General features: G+C 43.2%; 2 protein-coding genes across 3 annotated transcripts in view; one reads left to right on the top strand and one right to left on the bottom strand.

Annotated features, from left to right (window-relative positions):
• LOC142567368 (uncharacterized) overlaps window positions 1-26,590 on the bottom strand; it is a 996,706-nt gene that overhangs the window by 145,295 nt on the left and 824,821 nt on the right. The gene's annotated exons all lie outside the window — the stretch shown is intronic.
• Window positions 1-26,590, top strand: part of LOC142567274 (uncharacterized) — a 67,736-nt gene that overhangs the window by 7,605 nt on the left and 33,541 nt on the right. For both annotated transcript variants that reach the window (XM_075677826.1, XM_075677825.1), the window contains one exon: window positions 18,269-18,434. In XM_075677826.1, the coding sequence (XP_075533941.1) occupies window positions 18,269-18,434 (166 nt within the window). The remainder of the gene's footprint in view (window positions 1-18,268; window positions 18,435-26,590) is intronic.

Here is a 26,590-nt window from a genome sequence, read left to right as displayed (position 1 = left end):
GACGTTGGCACTGCAGAATATCGCTCGATATGGGCGAGTTGGCTTATCTTTACGGTGTTCAAAAACGCGCTAAAGACGAAGACGACACATACGATAGAACGGGCGGTGAATTTCCAATTATATCGTTTATTTGTAACGATCGTCCATTTCATGCTCTGCATACCAGGTACTTCATGCACGCATCATCATACAGAATATTGTATGCGGCAGAGCCACGGTAGCGTTCCGCCTTCCACTGCTGGCATGGGCGCTAAGTCAATCAGTTCATACACAAGATTGTATAGTCAATTCGTTCACGTCTCTAGATACCAATATTTCTTTCGAGGTACCTATATAGACACGTGAAAGCATTGACTATACAATCTTATATATGAGATGATTGAGTTATACAATCTTCTGTATAATGATGCGTGCATGTTGTAGCTGATGCGCATACCATAAAATGTATGAGCGTTTTAAATACCCGCTAGTTCGAAGTTCAGCGCCCCTCCTGTCGTAAGTGTTCCTGTCGTCTTCAACTTTAGCGCGTTTTGTGTTCAAGATGTAAAGCAGTAATAACTGTGGAGGCAGTATTTGAGAACGTTTATCTGAAACTTGAAAGAAGCACCTCTAGGAACATCACCGAAAACAATAGGTACTGTGAGTAAAAGAAAATTCAGAAATATAAACAAAATATGCTCCTGACTCCTAATGCTTACTTTTGAAGTCAGACCATGCAGTAAAGTATTATGCAAATTACTTGGCGTCAATATTAGCCACAGTGATGTCCATTCTATGTGGAAACGCAGCAGCTTCGCAATTGTGAAAACGGGTAAGTTCATACTGTACAGGGAACATTCGTTTTTGCAATTGCAGCAAGCACCTGGCTCTTTTTTTAGTGCATTCTTTAGGCTCGCGAAGCAATGGTTGTCAGGTCAGGGAGTATGCAGAAGCCTCCTCATACTTGATTAGTTGATTATTGCGGTCGATCAGCTTTTCTGCGCAAGCAAGCTAGTCTAGTGCGCGCTCAACTAGCGCTGGAACCACCATTTACTTTGTTCATTTCCTGTACAGTACTGTACAGCAATGTGGAGCGTTTCACAATATTGTACAGTAATGAATAAGGGCACTCGCACAAGCGGTGTTCAAAAGGTAAGAGCATTAAATGTAAGAGAAATGCTAGTCAAGCTTTGGCCGAAGGCCGGTCTGAAACTGACTGCATGCTCTTGTGTGAGTGAAAACACTACACAACGGGAAGGATTGCTCGTAAATATTTCTACATTTGGTTTCAAAACGCTGATAGATTGACCACGATAGAAAAAGTAAAGTTGTACTTTATATCAGTCGAATAAAATTATCAAAGCATGTTCTTGTGTGAGTGAAATCCCCGCACGACGGAAGGATTGCTTTTAATAATTTGTACATACGCTGTCGAATGGAGAAAGGCGATCCACGATGGGAAGAATAACCTTGCACTTTATATTATTCGAACATAATCATCAAAATAAGACGCACTCATGAGCACCTGCCGTTGTTTGAGACATCGTTAAAACAGTTTGACGTCGTGTCGGAAAATTAGACAACCTGACAGAAGCTTCTAAGCGTCTTTTTTTTTTTTTTTGTTTGATTGAGGAAGACCTAAGATCACTGCAGGCTAGTTTCGACGACAACTCCAGTCAAGGTATTTTTTTTTTCAGACTCCCCAATATGACAAAACATGTCAAATCTGACCAATAGCTTAAGTTGAATCGTCATTTCACACGGCGCGTATCATTACTAGTAAAACCATTCCAACAGACATGTTTAAGAACGTGTAGGAAAACTGTGGATCAAATTGATCGATCGCTGTAGGCCTGGTAAGGAAAGAGTTAAACGGTTACAAACGTCACGATCATCACTTTTTCAGGGGTGGCAGGAACACACAAGAATAATAATTTAAAAAAAGCACGCATACCACGCGCCGCCAGGTAAAATTCTAGACAAGCGTGACAAAGCAGCTACAACGCTAAGCATCGTTTTTGGCGCATCGATGACGTATGAGGGTAGTTCCCACCACGAACCGTAATCACCGCGACTACAGTGTACTAATACGGCGTAAAACGACGAAATAAGAAAGACGGCTCGGCTCACGTGACGCAGACTGGGAGACGTGAGAGGACGTCCACAACTGACGTTTCCTCTGCACGTGGTTTATTGCCCTCCTTGACTTTTCATAGAGGAAAACGGATATAATGATGGGACAATCAAAAATCTAGAGGGATTTGCCACGCAAGCACTTGGCATATTTAGAAGGGTCGCGCTGAAAGGACGAGGCCTGAAGGAAAGAAGCATGCTTAAACTAACCCAAGCACACGTAATAAGCCGCGTGTGCTATGCCACGCCATCAGGTCGGAGGAGAGGAGGAAACTCGACTCGCTCATTCGACGGTGCATAAAGAGAGCCTTAATCTTACCAATTACCACCTCCACAGAGAAGCTCCTCTCTATGGGAGTGCACAGTACCTGGGACGAAATAGCGGAGGCTGTCAGAATTTCGCAGCTTGAAAGATTAAGCCGAACGACCACGGGCAGAGCTATCCTCGAAATGGTAATGCAAACAGATAGGGGACTACGAGGCAAGACAAACATCCCGCTGGACTGCCGAGAAAATATAATCATTCCCACCCTCCCTCGTAACATCCATTCCATATTCAACACGGAGAGGAGGGAAAAGAGAGCAGAAGCGCTCATCAAACGCTTTGATTCAATGGACAGCAAGTGGGTTGCGTACGTGGACGCGGCAAGTGGCAAGTCGGGTGCGGCGGTCTCCTCGGTGGTCGACGGCCGAGGTGCCCCCGTATCGGCCGCCACCATTAGAAGCCGCAACTCGGAAACGGCTGAAGAAGTTGCGATAGCGCTCGCTTGCGTGGGAACGGAAGCAAATTTCATAATTAGCGATAGCAAAACGGCCATCTGGAATTTTGGAAAGGGTAGGATCTCGCCGGAAGCGGCAAGGGTTCTGGCCAGTAGACGGCTAAACAGAAAAATTTGCCAAATTTTGACCCCTGCATACACGTCCGTTCTTGGCAACGAGGCGGCCATGGAGAGCAAGCCGCTGTAGTTTTTTAAGGCGCTTCTGCTTGTTTATCTCGGACTCTATGTTCAAAAGTGTACGTCAGCACAACCTATCGGAAGTTATCGGAAGTTCACAACCTGACAGAAGCTTCTAAGCGTCTTTTTTTTTTTTGTTTGATTGAGGAAGACCTAAGATCACTGCAGGCTAGTTTCGACGACAACTCCAGTCAAGGTATTTTTTTTTTCAGACGTTTGTAGTAATTTACGCATGTAATCTTCATGGAACTTTATGACAGTGTTTTGCGAATTAAGAATTTATGCCGTTGCCTTGAGGAACTGTGAACTCAACCGATATCAAATCTAGCGGGAATTCCGTGGGGTGGGGGTAGGGAGGGAGGGAGGACATCATGGTAAATAATCAGGCCAGCAACGAAATTGCCCATCTAAGTCTCTCAACCATAGTAAATGCCACAGCGAGGTAACATGCCTTTATGCCGAAGTTACTGGCTTTTAAAAATTCCCAAGAAGGGCTCCAAAGCTCCATACATATATATATATATATATATATATATATATATATATATATATATATATATATATATATATATATATATGTGTGTGTGTGTGTGTGTGTGTGTGTGTGTGTGTGTGTGTGTGTGTGTGTGTGTGTGTGTGTGTGTGTGTGTCACATAACTTTAGCCAAAGTTTCAAAAATGAAAAGCACTCCGGACGCGAGTTGAACCGAATGCATAATGCTTGCAATGGCCTTGAGTTACTCAGGCTTTTTTTTTAATTTCCCCTTAACAAACCATTAGTTATGGTTAATTAATAAACTTTTTAAGTATTGGCTGCAGATCCCAAGTGTGATACGTAAAGTTGTAGAGCACCTTGAGAAACCTCTCACTAAATTTTTTCCAACATGATATATCTCACGTGGTCCTTTCTCCCACGTTCCAAAGAAAGCCCGCGAAATATGAAAAAATACCACATGAGGGGGCGATTGCGACCTGTTATTGTGCTGCTAGCTCTGAAGCGTGCGATGGATGAACAAGGTCGACCGCGCTTCCTTACGCAAGCGTTTGCACAGCGAGTGCCCGCGGTCATCGAGCGTGATTAGTGCATGTTTGCCTGTGCGCGCTGACACCATGTTTGTTAATTTAGTGAGTAAGCTAGTATTTATAAGTTTATACGGCCGATAAAACTACTAATATGCACTTTGCTATCGCAATCGCTGCTTGCCCTCTCGGCCGAAACCGTGACATTTTGCAATAGTAATCCAATATATATATAGGGTGTTTCAGCGAACACTTTCAAATAACTTTCAAGGTTGCCTGTGGAGGGTATCACAATTTTATTTCATGACGTGGTCGACTCGAAGTGGCGGACAATACTTGCACAAAATATTGAGATGCAAAATCGACTAATTATAAAAATACTGCAATTAAGTTTTTCACTAATTACGTTATGGCCCATATTGCAATTTACAAATTACAGTCATGAAGTTCGCAAGGTGGATCCCCTTGGAACGAATTTTCAGGATGACACCAGTTTCGAGATACAAATTCCCGAACTTTGCGGAGCGCGTTGCATGCAATGAAGCACACAAGTAACTGGAACGCCAATGCATTTCTCCGCAAAGTTGGGGAATTTATATCTCGAAACTGGTGTCGCCCTGAGAATTCGTTCCAAGTGGATGCTCGTTGCGAAGTACACTGCTAGAATTTGTGAATTGCAATAGGGATCAGAAGATAATTAGCGGAAAAGGTAATTGGCGAGTTCTTGTGAATTGGCCAACTTTGCATTTTAAGTTTTTTTTTGCTAGTGTTCGCCACAGGCAACTGTGCTTTTATATATATATATATATATATATATATATATATATATATATATATATATATATATATATATATATATATATATATATATATACACGATTCATAGGGTGTAATTTTAGAGTGTGGTAAATTAAAGGTTTGATATGTAAAGTGGCAGAGCGTGCCCATGGGCACGCTCCGCCACTTCACATATAACAACATTTGTTGTTTCCGCAGAAACAACAAATGTTGTCGACATGACACCAAATCTTACGTGGGTAACTCTTTCCGGGTATTAATAAAGACCGCGAAATAAGAACGAAAAGAAATTAAGTGACGTCACTGCTGGCTTGCAGTGATGATGATTTATTGCCACCCCATCGGAAGCGGGGCGTATCCTTTGAGTCATATCTTGCCACACAACAATAAACGTTACCTGTCTTGTCCGTATTCCCTTGCTTTTAACGCTGCGAGCCCGGTACTTCACAGTAACGAACGGCAGGCGCGTTATCAGCATGGCATAGCATTGCCGACGGGAAAGTAGCAGTCACGGCGTTTTCAAGAAAGGAAACGCAAGCAAGGCAGATGACGATTATCGTTGTGTGGCATATACACCCCAAAGGACGTCAGACTCTGGAGTTTTGCAAGACGCGTAGCGCCACCCGCCGTTGCGAAGCGGCAGTAATTGAGTAGTGCGAAGCCCGAATCTCTTGCTAAGTCGCCTACGCAGCTAGCGACTGCGAAACAACGATTTAACTAGATTTTGGTCCATATGGCGAGTTTTTTGCGCATTTAACACCCAGACAGAGAGCTATGAATTTCTACTCTAGTCGGACGCACCGCCGAACTGCCATAAAGCGCCTGCTGGCTCACTCATCAGACTGATGACGGAAACAACGGCAACCGCGATAGCTCCGCGCGCTACGAAGAAACGCCTCAATCGACGCTACTGTTGCGTTGTAAATTGCCATGAACGTGAAGGGCGGAATAACAACGTTCAGTTTTACCGATTTCCATCGCGATCGTATGAAGGGGAAAGGCGAGAGCGCTGGACACGGGCCGTTCAACCTGTTGGGTAATCGGATTACTTGCATTCCCCACAACACAGCGGCTCGCATGAGAAAGTGCGACAATTTTGTTCTTCTGTAATTGTGTTGCGTAGCGCTGACGGAGGACCGTGGTAACCAAGCGAAAACTCAAGAATCTGCAGCCGCCACTTCGTTGGTAACATAAAAAACGACATTGCGAACCATCCTCCTTATGTGCCATCGATATCTCTGCCTTTTAACAGACGTCCGCCTCCGCTTGACCCAACTAATGGAACGGAGAGATTTGGCAGGTCAGCTTAACCAAACATTTGGGTTCGTTTATGAATTCAAAATCCTGTTCTGGAGCATCGTTGTATCGCGAGCTCATTTATTCTTTCGGTATTTTGTATGTCCTGCGCCGATACAACAAGCACGCTTCGCAATGTGCTGAGCCTTCTCGACTGCGTTTTTCAAATGTGAGCAATAACGTTGCTGTAGGAGCACTGGATGAGTAATTGCGAAATAACGCACGTGTGTAAAGAAAAAAAAAATTTGCCGTTGATTTACATTTAAGTGTGCGCGCTTGCTGCTCGAAGCGTCTGCAAAAAGTTCAAATTAAGGTACTGAGCGATGCTGTAGCTACTGCGAGAAAGAAAGATGCAGCGCGTAGGCACTGAAGGAAGCTTACTTTCGTTATGATCGCACGCTATTTGCTGCCTTGGAAAACGTTTTCTGTTTGCTGCCCAGGAAAAGGCTATGAAAGGATTTACTCTCTGTAAATAATTGCGAGACAGAACATTACGATAAAATACATAAAAATATAGGAGATACTTAAAAAGTCTTGTATTCGGACATATTCAATATGAACCAATTTGAAATGCTTATATTTTTATGCTGATGTGCCTATAGACAAACCTGATGCTCTCTGTACTTGCGAGTTGCAGCATGCCAAAATAACACTTGATACTTTATTTTATATTGTACACGTACTTCGCCCTGCTGAGCTTCCTTTCCGAAGCGTGGATGGGCGGAAGAAGCTTTCCAGGTCCTTGATTTTTAGGAAACCGTGCCTCAACACAAACGAAAGAGAGGGGTCCATTGTGGCCTATGCACCTTCGCTTGCGGACAGCTCTCCTTGCACTACTCAGTTCGCGCCAAGGCTCCGATGGGGGCGCTGGTGACGGGTTTTTTCTAAAGCCCCTCAATTTTTCAAAAGTAGCGCCATTCTTAGATCTTTCCGCCACCCCGCTCACCCTGGCGCGTCCTCCTCCACGCCTCCTGTCGCCCGGCCTCCTCCGCTGCCCCATTGGCCAATCTGTATCACGTGGAAGCAGGCGCCGCGCTTTTGTATATTTTTTCTTTCCAGCGAGGAGCAGGGGCGGCGCTTTTGTATATTTTTTTCTTTCCAGCGCGCGCCGACCTCCATTGTTGGGCCTGCGCGACGACAGTACGGCAGGTGGGCTGACGGAGTGCGTTAGCGTAATAGAATGTCTAGGTCCAAGAACTTTTAATTGGGATGCCATGCTGCTGCGCCTTCGGTTGCCGCAACAGACACAACGAGGGCAAAAAGCTTTTTGCTTTGCCGTCTGGCGGGCGCAACGCAAGAAGTGTGGATTCGCAGGATCGGGCGGGCTGACTTCGAGGAAGTGGCAAAGAACGCACGGCTTAGTGAAGTAAGGGCCACGGCTACTCACAACCTCTTATTTCGAGCCTAGTTCACGCCTTCCACTTCGAAAAAGTGCGTGTTCATGCTCTGCGTGGTTTTTAGCGCGTTGTTTGACTTTTTTTTTTTCGAATGCGCTCTCTTTGTTTCGTGTAGTTTCGTCTTGCGGTGCATCTGCAGCTGGCCTGTGTCATAAAAGCGAGTTTATTCAGGGTGTGTTTTGAGCTCCACCAGAAGTTAGCACATTCGCGACGCTTTTGCAAGGCTCAATATGACTTACGATGCAGTCTTTAACTTCGAATGTACGCCCGCATGTATTGATTTGGTTTGTGGTGATTAACGTGTTTAACGTTCCGAAGCGACTAAAGCTAGGATGCAGGTCGTAGTGGATGGCTCCGGATAACTTTATCTATCTCGCCTGGGGATATTTAACGTGCACTTTGATCGTAGAGCCGTACGTGGGCCGGTAAATTCCTCGTTGGCGTTTCATAATACTCGCGCGGGCGCGCTAGCGCTGCTTTAGAAGTTGGCGCCTCGGCGCAATTGTATTCCTTCAATAAATTTTTTTTACTAGTTGTAACACCTTGTCATTATTTCGTATTATTGACGGCGCCTCCAGGGCACCAAAGCGGCAACGGGAACACCAAAGCTTGAACCAGGGCTGGGTGGGGCTCACCGAAGCCTGTGCATGCCAAGGGGGCATAAGATCGCGGACAACCAATTTTGTATGCGAACACTCCCTGCGACGCCTGCATTATTGTAATGTCACGTGCTCTTCAGAGGCCTCCGTTAGCCATTACATGTGCCCTCCTGGAGCAGTACTTGTAAAAAAAAACAATATATCGTCACGATTACCAAAGCACCCCGCAATGAAAAAAACGGCCATGTTGCCAGGCATTGCTGACCGCACACAGCCATTCCGGCTGTGTGCGGTCAGCAATCTCTGACGCGCCGGCCGAACAAAAGTATCCTGCAGGCACGTAAATGAACCTACGAAACCACGTACACATACTTTCACGCTGTCAACACCTGAAACTTTGGTAATTACGCGCGTGTTTGAGTACACCGCGTGCTTGCGTCGTGTTTCAGCAACACGAACTCTCAACGTCGCACGCTTTACGCCTTAAATACGCCTTGAATAATGGTCCTTTTCTCTATTTCTTCCGCAGTTCCAACACGAAATTCTAAAGGCCAGTTACCGACTGACGAAGAAAGATCTCGATTCAAAAAACTGCTCCGCAGGGCTCGAACGAACTTTTCTGGGGATCTCCTCCCGTAGCGTGTTAGTCGTCGTCTGCTACGGCAGGCCCACCACCGGCGGCGCCACCGTCGAGGCCGCGCCGAGCGGAGGAGGAGGGAAGTGAATGGCGCTACTTTGGGAGATTGAGGGGCTTTAGTTTTTTCGCGGCGCCGCCTGGGCAGAGTGAGGTCTAAAGGGCGTAAACTTTTTTTAGATAGGTGCATGCTGAAGTGTCTGCCCGGGCTGGGCGCCGAGTCCGATTCCTGGTTTTTACGACTGTCATTCTGCTCTTGACAGCGCCGCAAACCAGAGAGAGAGAGTGTGTGTGTGTGTGTCAAAATAATAATAATAATAATAATAATAATAATAATAATAACACTTAGGTCTGGGTGCTGGTGCCCAGAAAATAAAAAATCAGGACAGGTAAAAAAGTGCAGAACCACGATCAAGAGTAACAGGATAAAAAAAAGACAAGAACTAAAACCATACAATAACACAATTTTGAAAGATGGGAGCAAGGATGGAAAGAGAGAAGAGAAGAAAAAAGTGCCACTAGAAAGAAGGCTCGAAAGAAAGTGCGAAGCTCGGAACAGATAGAAGATACGATTATCGTTGTTTGGCAGATATACACTTCAAAGGGTGTAAACTTTTCTTAGAGTTTAGGTCTGGGTGCTGGTGCACAGAAAATCAAAAATCAGGACAGGTAAAAATCAGAAAAAAAAAAAGAACGATCGAGAGTGAGAGGATAAAAAAAAAATTAAAAAGACAAGAACGAATACAAGGCAATTTTGAAAGATGGGAGCAAGGACGGAAAGACAGAAGACAAGTAAAAAAGTGCCACTGGAAAGAAGGCTCCAAAGAAAACGCGAAACTCGGCACAGATATAGAAGACAACACGTTTTCAAAGATACCAAGACGAAGAATATGACAGTTGTAAAGACTTTGCATTCTGTGGAAAAGTGACGCGCTGTCTGCTGAAAGAAGCAGGAACGCGGGCGTATGTGCCCGGGTAGCCTTCTGCGGAATCCACATCGACAGAAGCTAGTGATTCCGAACATGCAATAATTCCATTAACCTCTTTGTATAAAAATAGGACGTCGGTACGGCTACGTCTGCAAATGAGGGACGGAACTGTAGACTGGGGTAAATGAAGTTTGCTTAGTGCACGATGCGCATTCGGTGCTCTCCGAAATCCGTCACCCCGGACCCTCCCTTAAGGTTTCCTTAAAACCTCGGCTGCACGCGGTCTTCTCCAGTTCATTCCCAGCTGTCTCGATCGAGTAAGAGTCACGGCCCCCCACGGTCAATGCACTGCACAGGAACGCCTCCAGCCTGTCGTGTGTAGCACCACGGCAGTCGTCGGGCCATGACACTCAGCAGAGTCGTAATCCCTGGCGCGCACTCGAAGTCATAAATCGGGGCGCCGCAGCTCGTTGAGTTGACGGTCGCTGCCGCCGCTGCCGTGTCCCCCGTAGTGGTTCGCGCCCGCCGCACGGATGTACGAGGCGCGCTGAAACATTGCCACGGGAGTTCGAGGACGCGCCTCCAGGAACAGCACGCCGGTGCAAGCTGCGACTTGTGTTGACTACGGCATTCCGGCGGCAGCTCGGTTTCCTTTATAGGAGTCGCCAACATCGACGTCTGTGCCGCTGTACTCGCGTCTTGTCACAGCCTTCGCGTCACTCTGCCCGACATGAGGTCAGAAAACGATGTCTACATGGGGTGTCTTATTTTACTGTTGCCGGAATTTCTAAAAATCGCCCACGACATGTAGCGCAATTCTGCTTCTTGAGCTAGGTTACTCTCAGAGGCCGACATTATCTGCGCAAAAAGTTAACTTGAATATTTGAATAATTACCATATCTCGCTAATTATTTTAAGCCAATTACACCGCACATTGCAAGTTAGAATTGTAGTCTATGACTTTTAAAGTCATATCTACCTGGGACTGAAGATGACTCCAATTTCGAGATATGCGTTCCCAAAGTTTGCGAATCAATGAATCGGTGTTCCAGTGACTTTGGAGGTTCAATGCATAAAAAGGCGCTTTGTGGAAAAAGTAGATGCAACAATATTTCATTTTTATGGCAAGTTTGACTGCGCTTATCTAGAAACTGGTGATTGTTTCAAAATTCGTTCTAAGTGGATATAATCTGTTGAAAAGTTATTTTTGTGAAAGTATATTAGTTACGTGCATTGATTTCCAGCATAATTAAATCTCTTCCGAGTATTCCAGATTAATATGTAAATTTGTGCTAAATGCCACATGGGAGTTTCAAAGAGTCAATTGCTCTCTTTGCAACCTAAAAGTGCTGAGATTCTTAAGGTAAAAAACGTTTTTCAATTTTGGGGCAGCCTGTTCTGTAAGTGTCCACTTTGTGGACCGTCAGTTTCAGCTGTTGCTGATTGACTGAGCTGTACGATTGAAGACACAAGAAGGGGAGCCTTCCTTCTCGCTTGTACCCCAGCCAATCAGCACTTCAGCAGCTGCCGCAATGGACAGTCCACTAGGTGAACACTTACAGAATACTGCCCCTGGTGCTGCACTCCAAACACGTCCACTGCTGTGTAAACGTAAAACGCAAGTATAGATACTACAACTTTCCGTTATAGGGCATTTTCATAGCGAATTCCAAACCATTGTGAGCGTCTTGGAACAAATCCATGGGGTGTTTCACCCGGCATGGTTTTTGAAAACTGATCATTTGAAAAATAAATGGTAAAATCGTCAACGTATCAAGTATTTCACATCTTCTAGAGGGGCTTCAAGATTCTTCCTTCCTGAGAAAAACATCAAACAGAACAGGTGCTATAACTGAAGCAATGCAAATGCCAGTGTTTCTTGAATTAAGGGAATGTAATGGTAATTGGTTACATTTTTTTCTGTAACGTGTACAAGTCTGTAGCAGGCTTTTTTGCACAAGCCTCGCATGGATCTCTTCACTAGCATCATGTAAAATTACAGTGCACAAAACAGCTCCTGCATCTTCTATGGGGGCTGTCAAAGCTGTCTTCAACAGCTTAGATGATTTTGGGCTGAGGTATGTTGCAAAAAAAGGTTTTCTTTTTCTTTTCCATTAACAGAAGAGGATTTCACTGGAACCGAAACATTCAGGCAGTTGGCAACTTGTCACAGTTGCGTGCCATAAAGGGGTCATCAGTCAGAAGACGCTTAAGGTGACTTCGAAAAAAAATGACACCAAGTTCTGTTGTCATGTCCGCTAATCTAACACAGTAACTTTTATCTGGTTCTCTTCTTGGAATTTTCACAAAAACGGACGAACTCAGGTTGAGTTCTTGACTTGTGTTTATTTCTTCAACCAAGGCCGTCAAACCCACTTCTCCCCACGTCACAACTAGTTATTCCGTTTCATCTAGCGCATTCTGTGGAAAGTTTTTCTTCCGAGTTTTTTTTTATCTTTGCTAGTGATCTTTCCCAAGTATAGTTCACCCAGCCTTATCCAAATGAAGAATCAAATATTGTTGCTCCCACGAGCTAGGTAAACTATTGACTGGCTGTATACTGAACGTCTATGTCTGCCAGGAACACAGATGATCAGGAAAATGGCATCTGCATTACAGGGCTGTTTATCATTGATCTGAGCATGGATTAGGCTGCATCACAACTCTTTGTGCTGTGAATGGTAATGCTAAATGCCATGTCTGTATTGATCTGTGTTGTTTGGAAGTACAGATAACTACAATATTGGTTTCCGCATGCTAAATACATCTATAGATCATGAAAAGTGCTCGTGCTAACCAAGCAGTGCAGTGAACATTCAATACGGCTTCAGTACTGATCTTGCGTACATGGCAAACTTCCTATGCTAAATTTCATATTCCTTAAAATTGAAAATAAAGTTATTTTCATCACATTGAGCAATGGAGTGTTTCATCTTTGGAAAACAGTAGTTTGAAAAACGGTGACGATACATTCTCCTTTTTTTTTCGTACAAGTAGACACCTTCAGTGCAACCTGTTGCAGGATAATGGCAACCATATGCAATTTTACATTTTTTCCTTTTCTCAAAAACTCTACTAAGCATCCATATGAATTCGGTCTTGCTGTCTCATCTGGTGATTAAAATTAAAGAGATTTGTGTTTCTTGTGAGAGAAGTGAATGTTGCACGAAGCACATTAAAGCTTTGGTTTCTCTTTAAGTAGGCTGTTTCCATTTTTGCAAAGTTTCTTTTGCAAGTGGCCAGTGCCCCATGTTGTAATCCTAATGCCCACAGCTGGAACTGGCTTTGTAGGCCTCCTCCTCTTCACCACTATGATTATTTTCATAGACAATAACTGCTTGCCAGTCCACTTTGGTGCAGTGTCCCTTTCCTGCTTTAGCATGTTGCTTCATCAAAAACAACTCTGAAATACTCAGTCTTTGCGCCCTTAATCTCAGGTAGGGATCTCTCCCAGTCCGGAATTTCACATCGCTTGGTATGGGATGTCTCTTTCAGGTTCACACAATCTTTTTTATTGCTGGGAGGCAAGCATTCAGGGTGACTCTGTTTTGCAATCCTGGTAGCTTGTGTCCATTATTTGAGACATTGTTCCTTGAAATCGGCACGTGCATTGCTCGTCATATTTGTCATTTGGACAGCTGTTGTGACTTTCTGCCTCCTGTGGTAGACTTTTCTTGAGCCGACTTGATCCATACAAGGATGTATTCAATATATGAATAAGCATGACAACATGCAATCACGAACTCTTCACTGAGGCATGCGCCTGCACTCAGAAGTGTGTTAACACGTATGTGGCTCATGTCAATGAGATCACAGCCAGATCACAGTCTATTCATTGCTGTCGGCTATGGCTGTTTTGTTGCCATAAGTTGCCATAAAGCACATGAGCATCATATAGGCCCACACTCAATGTTGCATTGCAGTAGCAGAACCAATGAAATTGAGGGTTTAAGACACTACCTGGGTCAATACGAAACGTCCATCGTCTGGTTATTCACTTCATTTCACCACCACTGCTAAATCATGTACTTATTGTATTTATTCTCTCCTCCTGTTGTCCATCTCCACTTGACCCCAGGATCGAGTTCAGAAGGCGAGATTCCTGTTGTAGTGAAGTCTATTGTAAAGTGGAAATCCAGGCATTCTGGTGCTAAACTCGCCAGCTGGTATGTTTATAATGACAAATGCTTAGGCACGTGAGAACAAGCGGTTCTTTTATATGGCCATTCTCTCCTGCTATATCGGTCCACAACAGTGGAAGAACGTGGGCTTGCACACCGCTGATACCAGGCTATTGACTTGATACAAGCACGCTTCTTGTTCAAGTGAATGCACAGAACTGGCACTCTCATCAAAAGCCACGCTTATGAAGAACATACACAAACCGAAAACTAGCCCGCAATTTCTGCGAGTTAATGTGGACTCATCGCAAATTGGGTTTTCATTATCTGAAACTTTACAATTGTTATAAATTTCCTAAGATGACTGACACCATCGCTACCGTGGAGGTTAAATAAAAACTGTTGGAGTGAAAACTACATCTTGAAGGTGAAGCCGCACAGGAGGGGCACAATAAAGCTATAAATAAACGATAAAAATGATGAACGGCTTTTCGCACACTTCCCACGAGTTCATCAACCTCCTTGGTTAATCATGGCTTGTTTTACCAGACAGATACTTATCTACATGTATCTTTGTATTACTTGTTTTAGCGTGAAATCTGAATATCCTATCATACTGTACAGGGGAGAACGTCATCAATATCCTGATAAAATAACTATTTTCGTTGGGAACAACCAGTTTTTATTTTCCTATTAGTCTAGCATTACAATCACAGAACCAAGTCACTTAATATGTAAGTGTACATCACCCGACAAGGCTCTATTTCAAGTGATGGAAGTAAGCAGCATACGGATGAATGTAACATGAAGGGTTTACATTTTTCTTTTTGCAATTCGTGCAGTTCACGTAAACAGAGATTCACTGTATCGTGGTTGCGACAAGTTCTTTTCACGTGGTAGTCAGGGCAATGCAGAGGAATATGGAAGACAGGAAGAAACATCATACGTTGAGTAAAGCAAGCCCGAGATCGTAAGAGGGCAGATGAGGTATTCCGATTTGGACCGAAGTGTACAGCTGCACGGAGTGATAGGAAATATCACAAACAAGGCTTAAAGAGCAGTTGAATCCCGGACGAGGTTCAAGATGTGCATCTTTAGTCAAAGAATAAGAATACATGTGTTCCGATATTTAATCAGAGACTGTAGGCATATAACACATCAGTAAAGGAAATAAAATTGTTAGAAAGTACAACGAAGGTGAAAAGGGAACTTAATCGAATTTCTCAGAAAGGAAGATGGAGAGTAAAAGAACATTTTTTTCAAATTTAGGGTTCGAACCTGCTCGATTGGGTATATGACAATCTTTCCTTGAAAAATTTTAAGCACAACTAGTTGACACATATTACATGACTTCTTAGGAATGGCGAAATCACGAAATGAGAGCACGATGTGCTGTGCAGTTGTTGCTCTTGATTTCAATAAAACTTTCAATATTTGGAAATCATCAGTCACTTTATTTGCTTAGCCCAGGCATGGACCATGCCCGCTCGTCCAGTCACCATTACGCAAGCGCGCTGCCCTTCGGCTTCTCTGCTCGCGCCATTATCTTGGCATGGCAGCTGCTGCCATCGTTATAGGCTGCACGGTCACGTGTTACGGACGCAGTTTTGGGTTCTTAAATTTTTTTATTTCGCCAGCCGAGAGGGGAAGGAGAACATTTATCATCTTTGACAATGCCTCTGCCCTATTGTCAGACTAAACGCCGAACGCAACAGCTGCGTCATATCAGGGAGGAGCTTTGCGCCAATCCCAACTCTTTTGCATGAGTAATCATGTGAGCGACAATTAAAATTTGGAGTCAGATATCTCGGAGCACATACGCACCAGAAGAATTCTTCCAAGTGATATGGTGTAGAAACACGACTGCCTCTAAGTTTTCAATACAAGCATACCTTACTGGTATGCTACATTAAGGTATGCTACCTAAGGTATGCTAGCTGAGGTATGCTACCTCATACCTTAAGCATGACTCACTGCATGCAGTCAACAAAAAGTTAGTTATTCAATTTGAGTTAATTGGGCACCTGAGAGCGATAATTATTATCTCAGTTTTCGCCCCCACTGGCCACATAACTTATTTGCACAGGTGGTCTTCACGTGCCTCCCAGTGGCTAATTTTCAGAAAACCTTAAAGCTGAATTTTGAACACCCCATAGTTCCCACACGCAAACGCTATGCGTTCTTTGGCCCTTCTTGCAGAAGCTCTCCCACATCCAACAAGACACCGGAAGCCTATACAAATAAGCGTACTTTCCAAACCTAATTACGTTTACCAGCAAATAAACCTTAGGCAACATATGAGAACATCTGTGAACGGAAAACAGAACTTTACAATCTTTCTAGTTTCACTGAGACATCTTTGCTTTTGAGGCTGCTTATTTTCCCGGTCTCATCTCCTATTCATAATAATTGAAAACTGAGCTAGTTGGTGCTTATTTATCTTGTGGTTCATGCAGCGCTCAAAGAAACGAGGACATCGAGAAGCAATGCACAGTGCATGGCTCGTGCATTTCTTGTTTTTGTCTTCATTTTTGGTGAACGCTGCACGAACCACGAGATCGTTTTCCCTTTCTTAACTTTTCTGCTCATGCAACATCTCCTGTCCATGATGACATTCGGCAATGGGTGTGGAGAGGGTGTCGAACCGGAACTGAACCATTATTTTAATCTGAACCTGAACTGAATCAATATCTTTTCCGCCATCGTGTAACCAAACTCGAACTTTTTGGAGGAACAGTTCTGAACCAGTTTGACCACAGGTTAAGCGCATTGTCACTGTTGTGGAAATTGTGTGAGAGCAAACGACATCTCTTGTGAGACTTCATCACAGTGCATGGTGTGCTGCTTTGGGAACAGTCACGTAGCTTGCCACAGTGATCTGTTTGGCTCATTAAATTTATGCACAGTCAGCTAAACTGCACACTGCATATAGTTGGCACACACTGGTCTGGACAGCGTCACCGATGCTACCTGCTCACAAAGGAAAGTGCTTGCGCTCAGGGCATGTACTGTTTCAGGCAGAGTAGCACTCTCATTGCAATTGTCATGTACATTTGTTTTAATTTGTACTTTACCTTGAGTGACTGATGTTGGTTCGGCAGCACGATTGGGGCTCCTCCACAGCTAGCGGAGGTGGTGAACATGGATTTTATTTCGTGGTGCTCGGCTATTAATAAGCAGCCTTGCGGATTTATGTAATTGCAGATTATCGCTACAGAGTTTAGATGGTATTCCTTTTTATCTGCACGGCACTTTGCTAGCACATTCAGGAGAAAGCCATATGAAACATGTGTTGTCATGGAATGCCAACAAAGCTGTATTCGTCTGAGATCTTCATTCATCCCACTAAAAATGTAGTAAAATGCATATCGAGTTCTGCTCTAAGTGTCCACATTACACTTGTCCGTTTGGTTTTAGTCAACAATAAAGGGACACTAAAGAAAAATAATTTCACTCTGTTAGTAACTTATCCTTCTACAATGCCAAAAAAAACCACTCTTACTGTGATAAGAGGCTTGATAAGCCAAAAAAGACAGAAGAGTGAAAGATGGGGAGGAGTGCCGCCTCCCTGAAGTTCCTGCACTAACACACTATGACGTCATAAATTTTCACACTGTCTTCTTGGGGCTGGTCAGTGTGATGAGATTCAAGAACTTTTACTTAGTCATTATGACCCAAATACGAAGCAGTGCTTTGAAAAAGTATGCGATGTCACACTGACGTACCGGCGTAGGAGTTCTGGCGGGAAATTCAAATAATGTAAGGTTGACCTTCCTTTTCTCTTCTAGTATTCAACCCATTACAGCAAAGTAAATGATAATAGAGTTCTTGAAGGATAATTTATCTGTTGAAATTATACTAGTGTTCCTCTTTAGTGTCTCTTTAGGAAGCATATATTTTTTACACACATGAATTTCTTAAATTTTTTGTGGTGGATATGCACATAAGTTAGTGTTTTCACTGCAATATTTATTTGCTCACTCGAAATATTGCAGCTATAAATTCATGGATTCATCAACTTTTGTAAAGTAGTGGTAATTGGGCATTGGGACTGCTGGCTTTCTAAAAACAATTAACCTTACCAAACATAATAAAGGTACTTTCTTCTATGAGAGAATTATCTTATATAACTAAGTACCTTTATTATGTTTAGAAAAATGGACGCATAATACATGGGTAGTAACGCCAGCAACTTCACATGATTAAACTGAAACAAAAATTTTGGCTCACTTATTCTGCTTTACTATATAACTGCAGTATGGTGTCAAAATTCCTCGAACGTGCAAGGTTTGATCAATTATAGCCTCTTTATTTGTGACCAGTGAAAAACCTCAGATTAATTGAAGTGAAGGTTCTTGGTGTAGGGCTTCTTTACAAGGATTCATCTACATTTCACAAAAATTGCAGGCAGTTGTCACATGGGATCACAAACTGCTGACGCAAGCATCAGTCATCCTAGCGTATACAGTGGTTGCAAGCCACACAATGACCATGTCACCGAAAGCTGGATGCGCACCCCAGAGACCATTCTTTCCTCTTTCACCGTGCACTTCTCTTCATTCGAGATGAGAAGGTAAGCTTAGTCCCCTGCACTTCCTTCTCCGAGAATGTGCAACACTCTTCTCACATTCTCTCCCCCAATCATCTTGTCATCTAAAGCTTTCAATGCAGTGTCGGCCATCACAGTGACCTTCGCATCGGTGATGACACGTGACAATCGCCCCAAATTTTTGTGACAAGGAATCCAGATAAACAAACCCTAGGCCAAGAAGCTGCATTCTATTTGGAGCAGGTTTTTCAATTCCTTGCATTAGATGATTGTATAATTCATGATTTTCTGCCAGTTTGAGGAATTGAGGTCTCATACCGTGATTGCAAAGCCAGCAGCTGCCCAATCAGAAAAAATAGTTCGATAACAATTCTGTAATAATACTCCTGCAAGAATACAATGATGATTATTTGTATGAGCGGGGACGTAACGCATTGGATAGCCATACAGGATACCACGTAGCGTGCTGAATGTACAGATTCTGAAATGCCTGTATGCACGAGTACATGGTACCTCATTTTCAGGATAGTTTAAAAAGTTATTGGTAATGCAAAAAATGGTCTGCAGTAGTTCTACACAATATTCAACTGAACTTGTTTCTCTAAATACACCGCAAGTCTTTATGGTAACTGGAGGCATGTGAGTGTTTTATTTTTATTATGACCCATTTGAACCTAAATGAACCAATTCAGAAAGCTCTGAACCAGCTTGAGTTGTTTTTTTAAACTCTGGAGCTGAACTTGGACAAAACTAAAGAGCACGAACCTGAACCAGGAGGTCTGAACAGTTCATTCCCCGGGATGTGGATAGGGATTTAATGATTCATTTTTCTAAGGTCACGTGGTGACAAAGCTTAAAAAATTAAGCATGGACCTACATTACTTATTTATTTATTTATTTATTTATTTATTTATTCAAAAGAACCTTACAGACCCTCTGGCAGCCACCATAGAGCCCGTAAGGTCCTATGGCGGCTGTGAAGACCTGTGAGCTTCTAGGAGGTCATACATGTGTGAAGTGATTATGTGCTCAAGCATTTTGCAACATATGGAGGTTATAGATATGGGCCGATAGTTGTGAGGTGAGTGAACATCTCCAGATTTGTGAATTGGTAATATTTTTCCTATTAACCAGTCAGTGGGTAACTTTCCAGGGGATTGGGATCGTTGAAAAATATGGCATAAGATCTTGCTTGAGGCTATGACGGTGTTCTTTAATATCTTGGCATTAATGCTGTCAATACCGGCTGAAGTGAATATTTTCAGGTTACTTATGAGTAATTTAATGCCTTCAAGAATGATAACAATTGGTGCCATATGTGCGGCGTCAAGTTCGGGAAGAGTTGGAACATTGGAAAAGTCCTCCCGAGGGAAAACAGATTAAAAGAATGTGTTGACTATGGTGAGGCAATCGGCCCTAGAAATAGCTACGTTTTCTGTTCCGTGTAAAGTTATGGTGTTAATATCTCTAGTCGGGAGATATGGTTGCGGCAAAATTTTTTGGGATTGAAAGTTACCAGCATTGGTAGGTCTTGCGACTAGTATTTATCTCCTGCGGAAGATATCACTGAGCAGTAATTCTTTAAACAATCTTTTTATATCTGCCAGACCTCAGCAGTGCGCACGCTTTTAGCCCTGTTATACGAACGCTTTATATTCCTTAGTTTGCGAAGAGACTTGTTGAACCAAGGGCTGGATTTGTCGTTAGCTATGGAGACTATCGAGACGTACAGGTGTACTAATGCTGTTAATTTTTCACTGTAGAGTACCCAGTTCTCGTTTGCAAGACGAATCTTAAATAAAGGTAGTAGCACTTGGCGAAAAAATTCTTCAAGTTGGGAGTTAATCTCATCGTTATTTGCTGTGTTGTAATTGTTTATTTGTTTTTTTGTTGTGCCAGACACGGGCTTCATGATACTAATAGCTTGTTGAATGAGGTTATGATCACTAAAGCCGCTCATATTAGAAATGGAAATTATTGTGTCAGGAGCGTTTGTGAAAACTAAGTCCAAGAAATTGGAGGCGCGTGTTGGCGCCTTCATTAATTGGAAGAGGTTTATAACTATTTGGAATGTGTATTTTGTTGACATTTCTTCACTCATCACGGTAACTTAGTGGCTATGGCATCATGCTGCCAAGCTAATGGTCTGTGTTCAGTCCCAGCCGAGGGGGGCCGCATTTCGGTGTATATTTAGATTTAGGTACAAGTCTTAGGATTCCGGGCAGTCCAAAATTCTCTGTTTTTCCCAGTACGGCATGCTTCATAAGCAGGTTGTTCTGTTTGGACGTAAGACCCAAGAAAAATTGTTTTTTTTAATGGATGTTGCTTCAACTACTTTAGTTTTATTCACATTACAGTGATAGATGATTTTACTGCATATAAGAAATACAGCAGACTTCAGCTATTCTCCTAGCTCTGAACTTGTTTACTGCAACAGCAGCATTCTCCCGCAGTGAGGACCACCATCTGAATTATTTTCTGTTGTCTGCTTGTTGCTCAAATAATTGGGTTTGTCCCTACAGGGAACTGGACAAGAAAACATTGATCATATGTAGCTTGCTTTCTAATGAGGAGAGGTGGGGTCATATAAGAACTTCTTAATTTAAAATAAGAACTGGAACAATAGAAATGGCTATTACAATATTTTAAACAGTAATATAATTAGGTGATACTACTGAAAGAATAGAGTGTATTAGGTAAAGAAGTTTTTACATCTTCTTTGTGATGTATGCATTCCTTTTTGCATGATATTGTAATGCATGTTGCGTATGTCGAGCTACACACTTGGACAGACTCTACCATTCTCACACTCCCTCTGTCTAAGGGAGCTATATTTATTCAAGTAAAGCACACAGTTTTATTAAACCTTTTGTTTATAGTTGTTTGGCAAAAGACATGCGATCGTTTTTTCTCGAGGTGGGTCTATATTTTGCAATTTAAATATATTTGGTTCAGTTAATCTTGGTACATCATTGTTATGTTCATTTGTTTTCTGTGACACAGTCACATGATTTTGTTTTCATTGTTAACTAGCACCTGTCAATGTGACAGCATCATGTCATTTGAGAGGACCATCAAACTTGGTCTCCTTGCACAAATTTTAAATCCAGTTTTTTTTTAACCAATATTTAGGCCACAGATGAGGAGGCAGTTACTGTGTTAAAGGCTGCATGCTTTTTAGCGTCGTTGACTCGTTTTAAGGTTCCTGCATAGTAATTAATAACATTGAGGCAAAAGCTTCTACTAGAAGGGATGCCACGAGCTAAATAATGCAGTGCCTTCGGTAAGCAATACTCATACTTTTATGTTACTTTCTCCCCATCAACTTACGTTACCATTGCTCAAATACAGAGAACAGAACGAGTTGACCTGGCTCTTGAGTGCATTCTCTTTATAGCATTTCATACATTTATTATCCTCACAAATTATTGCATTTGAAAGCTTTTCGCGGCTATCTTTTGTTGTTTTCTTGTTAGGACACATAGCAACATTGAAAAAAAAAAATCAGGCAGGCTGTATCCGGGACGCAGCCGTAGTGGTGTACATGACATGTCTTGTGCGTGCTGCTGAGGGTGCGTGCTCACTAGGATACAGAAATGACGTAACCAAATATACAACTGAGATTTATTCATGCATTACATAGCTTACCTGTGCTGAACTTATACAACTACAGTTGAAACCATGTACAACAATATTCAAGTGCCAAGAAAATCCCTTTGTTAAATTGATAATTGCTATAACCAGGTAGCTGAAAAAAGCATAGGAGATAAACATTTTAATTAAACAAAAAGAAGTACTACAATCAAACCCACTTATAGCATTACTGATTTTAACACTACTAGGATGTCACACTGAGCACCCCATGAACTTTTGTGTGTGTTCTACTGGGTGTTCTCACAGAAAATAGAAGACACACAATATCCGGGAAAAGAAAAAAAAGATACGAGCCGCTTTGCCATGCCCTCTGTGCATGCACCCCGCACAGCATGCCTTCATTGACCCTTAAAGGCACTGACAACCAATTTTCATGGCACTATTTTTGCTAGCACAGTGGAATGCTTACTGGTCAGAGTGTCTAATCATGAAACGGTAACGCAGAAAACACCGCGGAACATTTTTCATCAGAATTTTTCTATCTGCATGCAGTGAGGATGTAGTCGTTCACTGGAAACATGCTGAAAATGGTGATAGGCAAGTAGGGTAGCGAATATACGTCAGCATGAGTGGGAGGCAGATGCCAAGTGTGGCCGTGCTGTAGCAAAGTATGATTTTGTTTATCAAGTCGATGTTCCTGCGTTTCATGTTTTCCAAATAGCTAAATGATTTCTGCGATAATAGCTATGTGTTTTCGTGGTTTCTTGTCCAACTGCTTTGGTGTTTAACCAGTCAAAATGAAACCAATTGGATTCAACACGAAAAGACGCCTTTACACGTGATACGAAGTTCAGTATGTTGCCGTAGCCATGTGTGCGTTTTTGATTTCCAATAATGCTCGAGTGTCTAATAATATAGTAACTACAATTTTAAGCAAAAGTTATGAAGTACTTCATAACCGTCGACTTACGTACAGTAATCTCATAGAATGCATCCGAAGTACCAAGATTTCACCACCAGATCTCGCCACTTGCTGGCTTTTGCGAATTTCTTTGCCTATTTAAAATTATAATTCCTACTTAAATTGTGAACAGCGTGCTGGATTCTACCACTATAAATCATGGTGATTTCATTTCCATGAACGTCTCACATAATATTCTGGCCAGTTGTCAGTCCCTTTAACCATCTCTTTTCCACTGACATTGGCGAATGGGTTAAAGGGGGACGGTCATTCACGGCCACTGATGCCCTGTGAAGGCATACCATACGAAGTGCGCGGTATAAAGGCGAGTGGGATAAAGGTGCATTTCTACCGTCGGCATCCCTGTCACCGTGATGTTCCGTATGAAGTCTAAGGGCGACAACATCGTCGTCGCGCGCCGTATGCCGTATGTGCGAGTGAAAGCGTGCGATGGTGAGCCCACGATGGCGGCTCAATTTCGCACGCGCAAAGAAGGAAAGCGGGGACGAAGCGCGCCTTCTGCCGTCGCGCGCAAGGCACCAGGCGAGGGGAGTGAGGGGGGGGGGCGTTCTGCTCCGGCGGCCGTGAGTTTGGCGCAGCCGCGCTGGCCCTATCTTGAAAGCGATCTGCGATGGGGACAGAGTGCGCGGAGTGCTGTTAGCTTCGTGGGCTCCGTGTTTTCGTCGCTTAGTTGCTATGGAAACGAGAGGTAGCACGGAGGTCGATTAGTTCGCTGCTGGTGCCGCGCTTCCTCAATGCAGCGTTTTCACAGCGAGTTTCCGCGGTCATCGAGTGAGATGTGTTAATGTTTGCATGTGCGAGTGTGGCACCAGGCTTATTAATTTAGTTAACGAATGTATACAAATTTATACGGCCGATAAGACTACTATCCTTACACCATCTTGCAAATTTAAGGAAATAACGTGGTGAGCAAAGAAATCGGAATAAGTATACCCCACATAAATGCAAATTTCGGAGGTTTTGCTTGTGTAAAGTACACTTACACGCCTTCTTAGTGTACGCTGAAAAAGTGCAGCGTGCTCTGTTTTTTTTTTATTGCAAGATACTAATCGTTTTATCGTTTAGTTCCTTTTTACGTTATAAGCCATGATGATTGTTTTTCCTGCACCTAAAAATTTTCACTTTCGCAAGCGCTGGCACAAACGGAAGAAAGTTAATTAATTATGGCGGTTATGTTCTAAATCTACTTTCTGATTATGAGGCTTGCTGTAGTAGGGGGCTCCGGAATAATTTTGACCACCTGGGTTTCTTTAAAGTGCACCTATATATCTGAGCACACGGGTGTTTTTGCATTTCCAGGGTGTCTAGCAAGTTGACATTTCCAAATTCCCTGAGTTTTCCAAGTTTTCCCTGAGCACCTTTGCAAAATCCCCAGAATGACCCAGAACTTTGTTTTATGACAAGACGGGCTGACACATTTTGCCCGTGCTGTCACTCTCTAGTAAGCATGGTGAAACAAAAAATATTATTTAATCCAATTTGTATAGTAATTGGAGTAATATCTATTTTATTCAAAGAGAAAATAGAAAGAAGGTGATAGTAAAACGCACAGCGGAAAAATGGTAAAACGTACCATTCCGAATTGAGCAGAACATTTTAAAATACAAATGAAAAGGAGATGCATACAGCAGTAAACATTTTCGAATATGAGACATTTCTATCAACTGATAGCAATTAAGCTCATCGGTATGAGGCCTGAACTTTGTCACAACTAAGATTCTCTCTCAGCAGCTGGGAAGTGAACCTCAACTGTCCTGACATACTATCAGCCTGTGCACAATATCTCAGTGTTGGGTTTCACTGTTCTAAAGAGTCTGGTTTGGATGAGGGACACCTGCATCTCGGCTTCAGCCAACACTTTATTTTCTTGAGATCAAGCTCCTTCAAAGAGGCGGCGGCACGCTTCCATTCTTCTTAATTCCTCAGTGCGTCGGTCCTTTCTGTTCTCATCCTGCTTCCGCCACGCGTTCGCCCCATGGATCATTTGAAGCATCCTCTTTGGTCTAGTTGTACAGTCAGCGTCCGATTTTTGCACTCTCTAGGGGCTGCAAAAACATCCGAAAACTCGGGCAGTCCGAAAAAAATGAATGCATGTCTTTAACTGCCCTTAACTTTTTTGTTACCACGCATATTAAAACCGATCACCGGTGATCTATACTTTATACCGCCGATTTCAACATGTTGGAGCCGTGTCCTATCCACTTAAGGCCATCCAGTAGTTAGTACAATCGCTGAAATTTCAGAATGAGTTAAAATTTTCGCGCTCCGGTGATGTTGCGATTTTTGATGGACCTTTTTGTGAACGAATGCGCGTAAGTTGTAGCGAAAAGAGGCGTAGCCATCACCTTCTGCCGCGCTTGAGAAAAAATCATGTAGCTCACGATTACACTGCACTAGCATCAAAATTTTGTCATCAAATGACTCCCACTAAGTCAAGAATTAAATTATATCGCCGGCTTTGCCATCCGACAGTGCTGAACGGCGATAAATAACCGAAAATGACACCAGCTGTTGACTAGTGAGCTTTGGTTTGGAGTCCGAGTCATTTTATTCAACCAAAGTGTATTTCTGAAGGCTCGCCGCATGTCTAGCGTGTAGACCTGGCATTTTCAACCAATTTCCAAGGGTATCGGTTTCGCTTCTCTCGTAAAATCCAGGCAAGGGGCGCTGCCGGTTTCACTGCGCAGTTATTGAAAGTGGTTCCCATGGCGTCGTCCCACGCGGCTGCGTCGCGAGGAAAGCGTCGTGCTCGAAACTATGCTGCACCCACACTTCAATTTAGTAATGAGAACTCGAGATATGATTCCGAAGATAACAGCAAAGCAGATTCAAGCTCTGATGGCGAAGATGTTTTGAGTCAGCTTGGGATATCCGCAACTGTTCCCCGGCGAGTTTCCGTTACGGCCTTGAGCGGTCTCCTTTCTTGTGCGCACTTATCTGCCGATCTTTTTGCACAACCTGAGAGCTCTCCTTATTATCTTCAGGGTGTGTACTTCGCTTGGTTATGATGTGCTGGATACGGCAGCAAAGACACTTCGGTTCACGCCAAGAAGGCCACCCGTAGCACATCTCGGCCCAGCACTGCAGATCACCGCAAGACAGTTTGCAACGGCGTGGAATTTCTTTCTGCTCTTGTTCTCTGCAGAAGAGATAAAGACAATCTGCAAAAATGCAGAGAGATATGCTTAGATGCATAATCTTGTAGTTGCCCAGCTACGCTGAGAGCGGTTGGTCTTGGAAGAGGTGCATGACTCTAGACGAACTGTTAAAGTACGTTGCCTGGACTTCTCATCGGACCATCCTCGGAAGATGCCGAAGAGACGGAACTGCAAAATGTGTTACGAGGACCACAAAGACGAATTCCAGACATTTTGTGGGAAAAGTACGGAATGCACATATGCTTCACAAAATCCAGGAACTGCTTCACCGCATGGCATGAGCGATGAACTGGTCTTAGTTTCTCTTTCACCTGGTGCATGGGATGTGCTGCGCAGTTCTAGTCTGGGCACCCAACTTAATGGGTCGTACCAAGCTCGGTCGTCTGCTTCGGAAAGCACGTTTACAATATGGACTCGCCACTTTCGGTTGTGTTGTATCACGGCCT

This window comes from Dermacentor variabilis, chromosome 1 (genome assembly GCF_050947875.1).
Source record: "Dermacentor variabilis isolate Ectoservices chromosome 1, ASM5094787v1, whole genome shotgun sequence".
In the NCBI taxonomy this organism is placed as follows: Eukaryota; Metazoa; Arthropoda; class Arachnida; order Ixodida; family Ixodidae; genus Dermacentor; species Dermacentor variabilis.
This window is presented reverse-complemented; position numbering and strand designations above follow the sequence as displayed.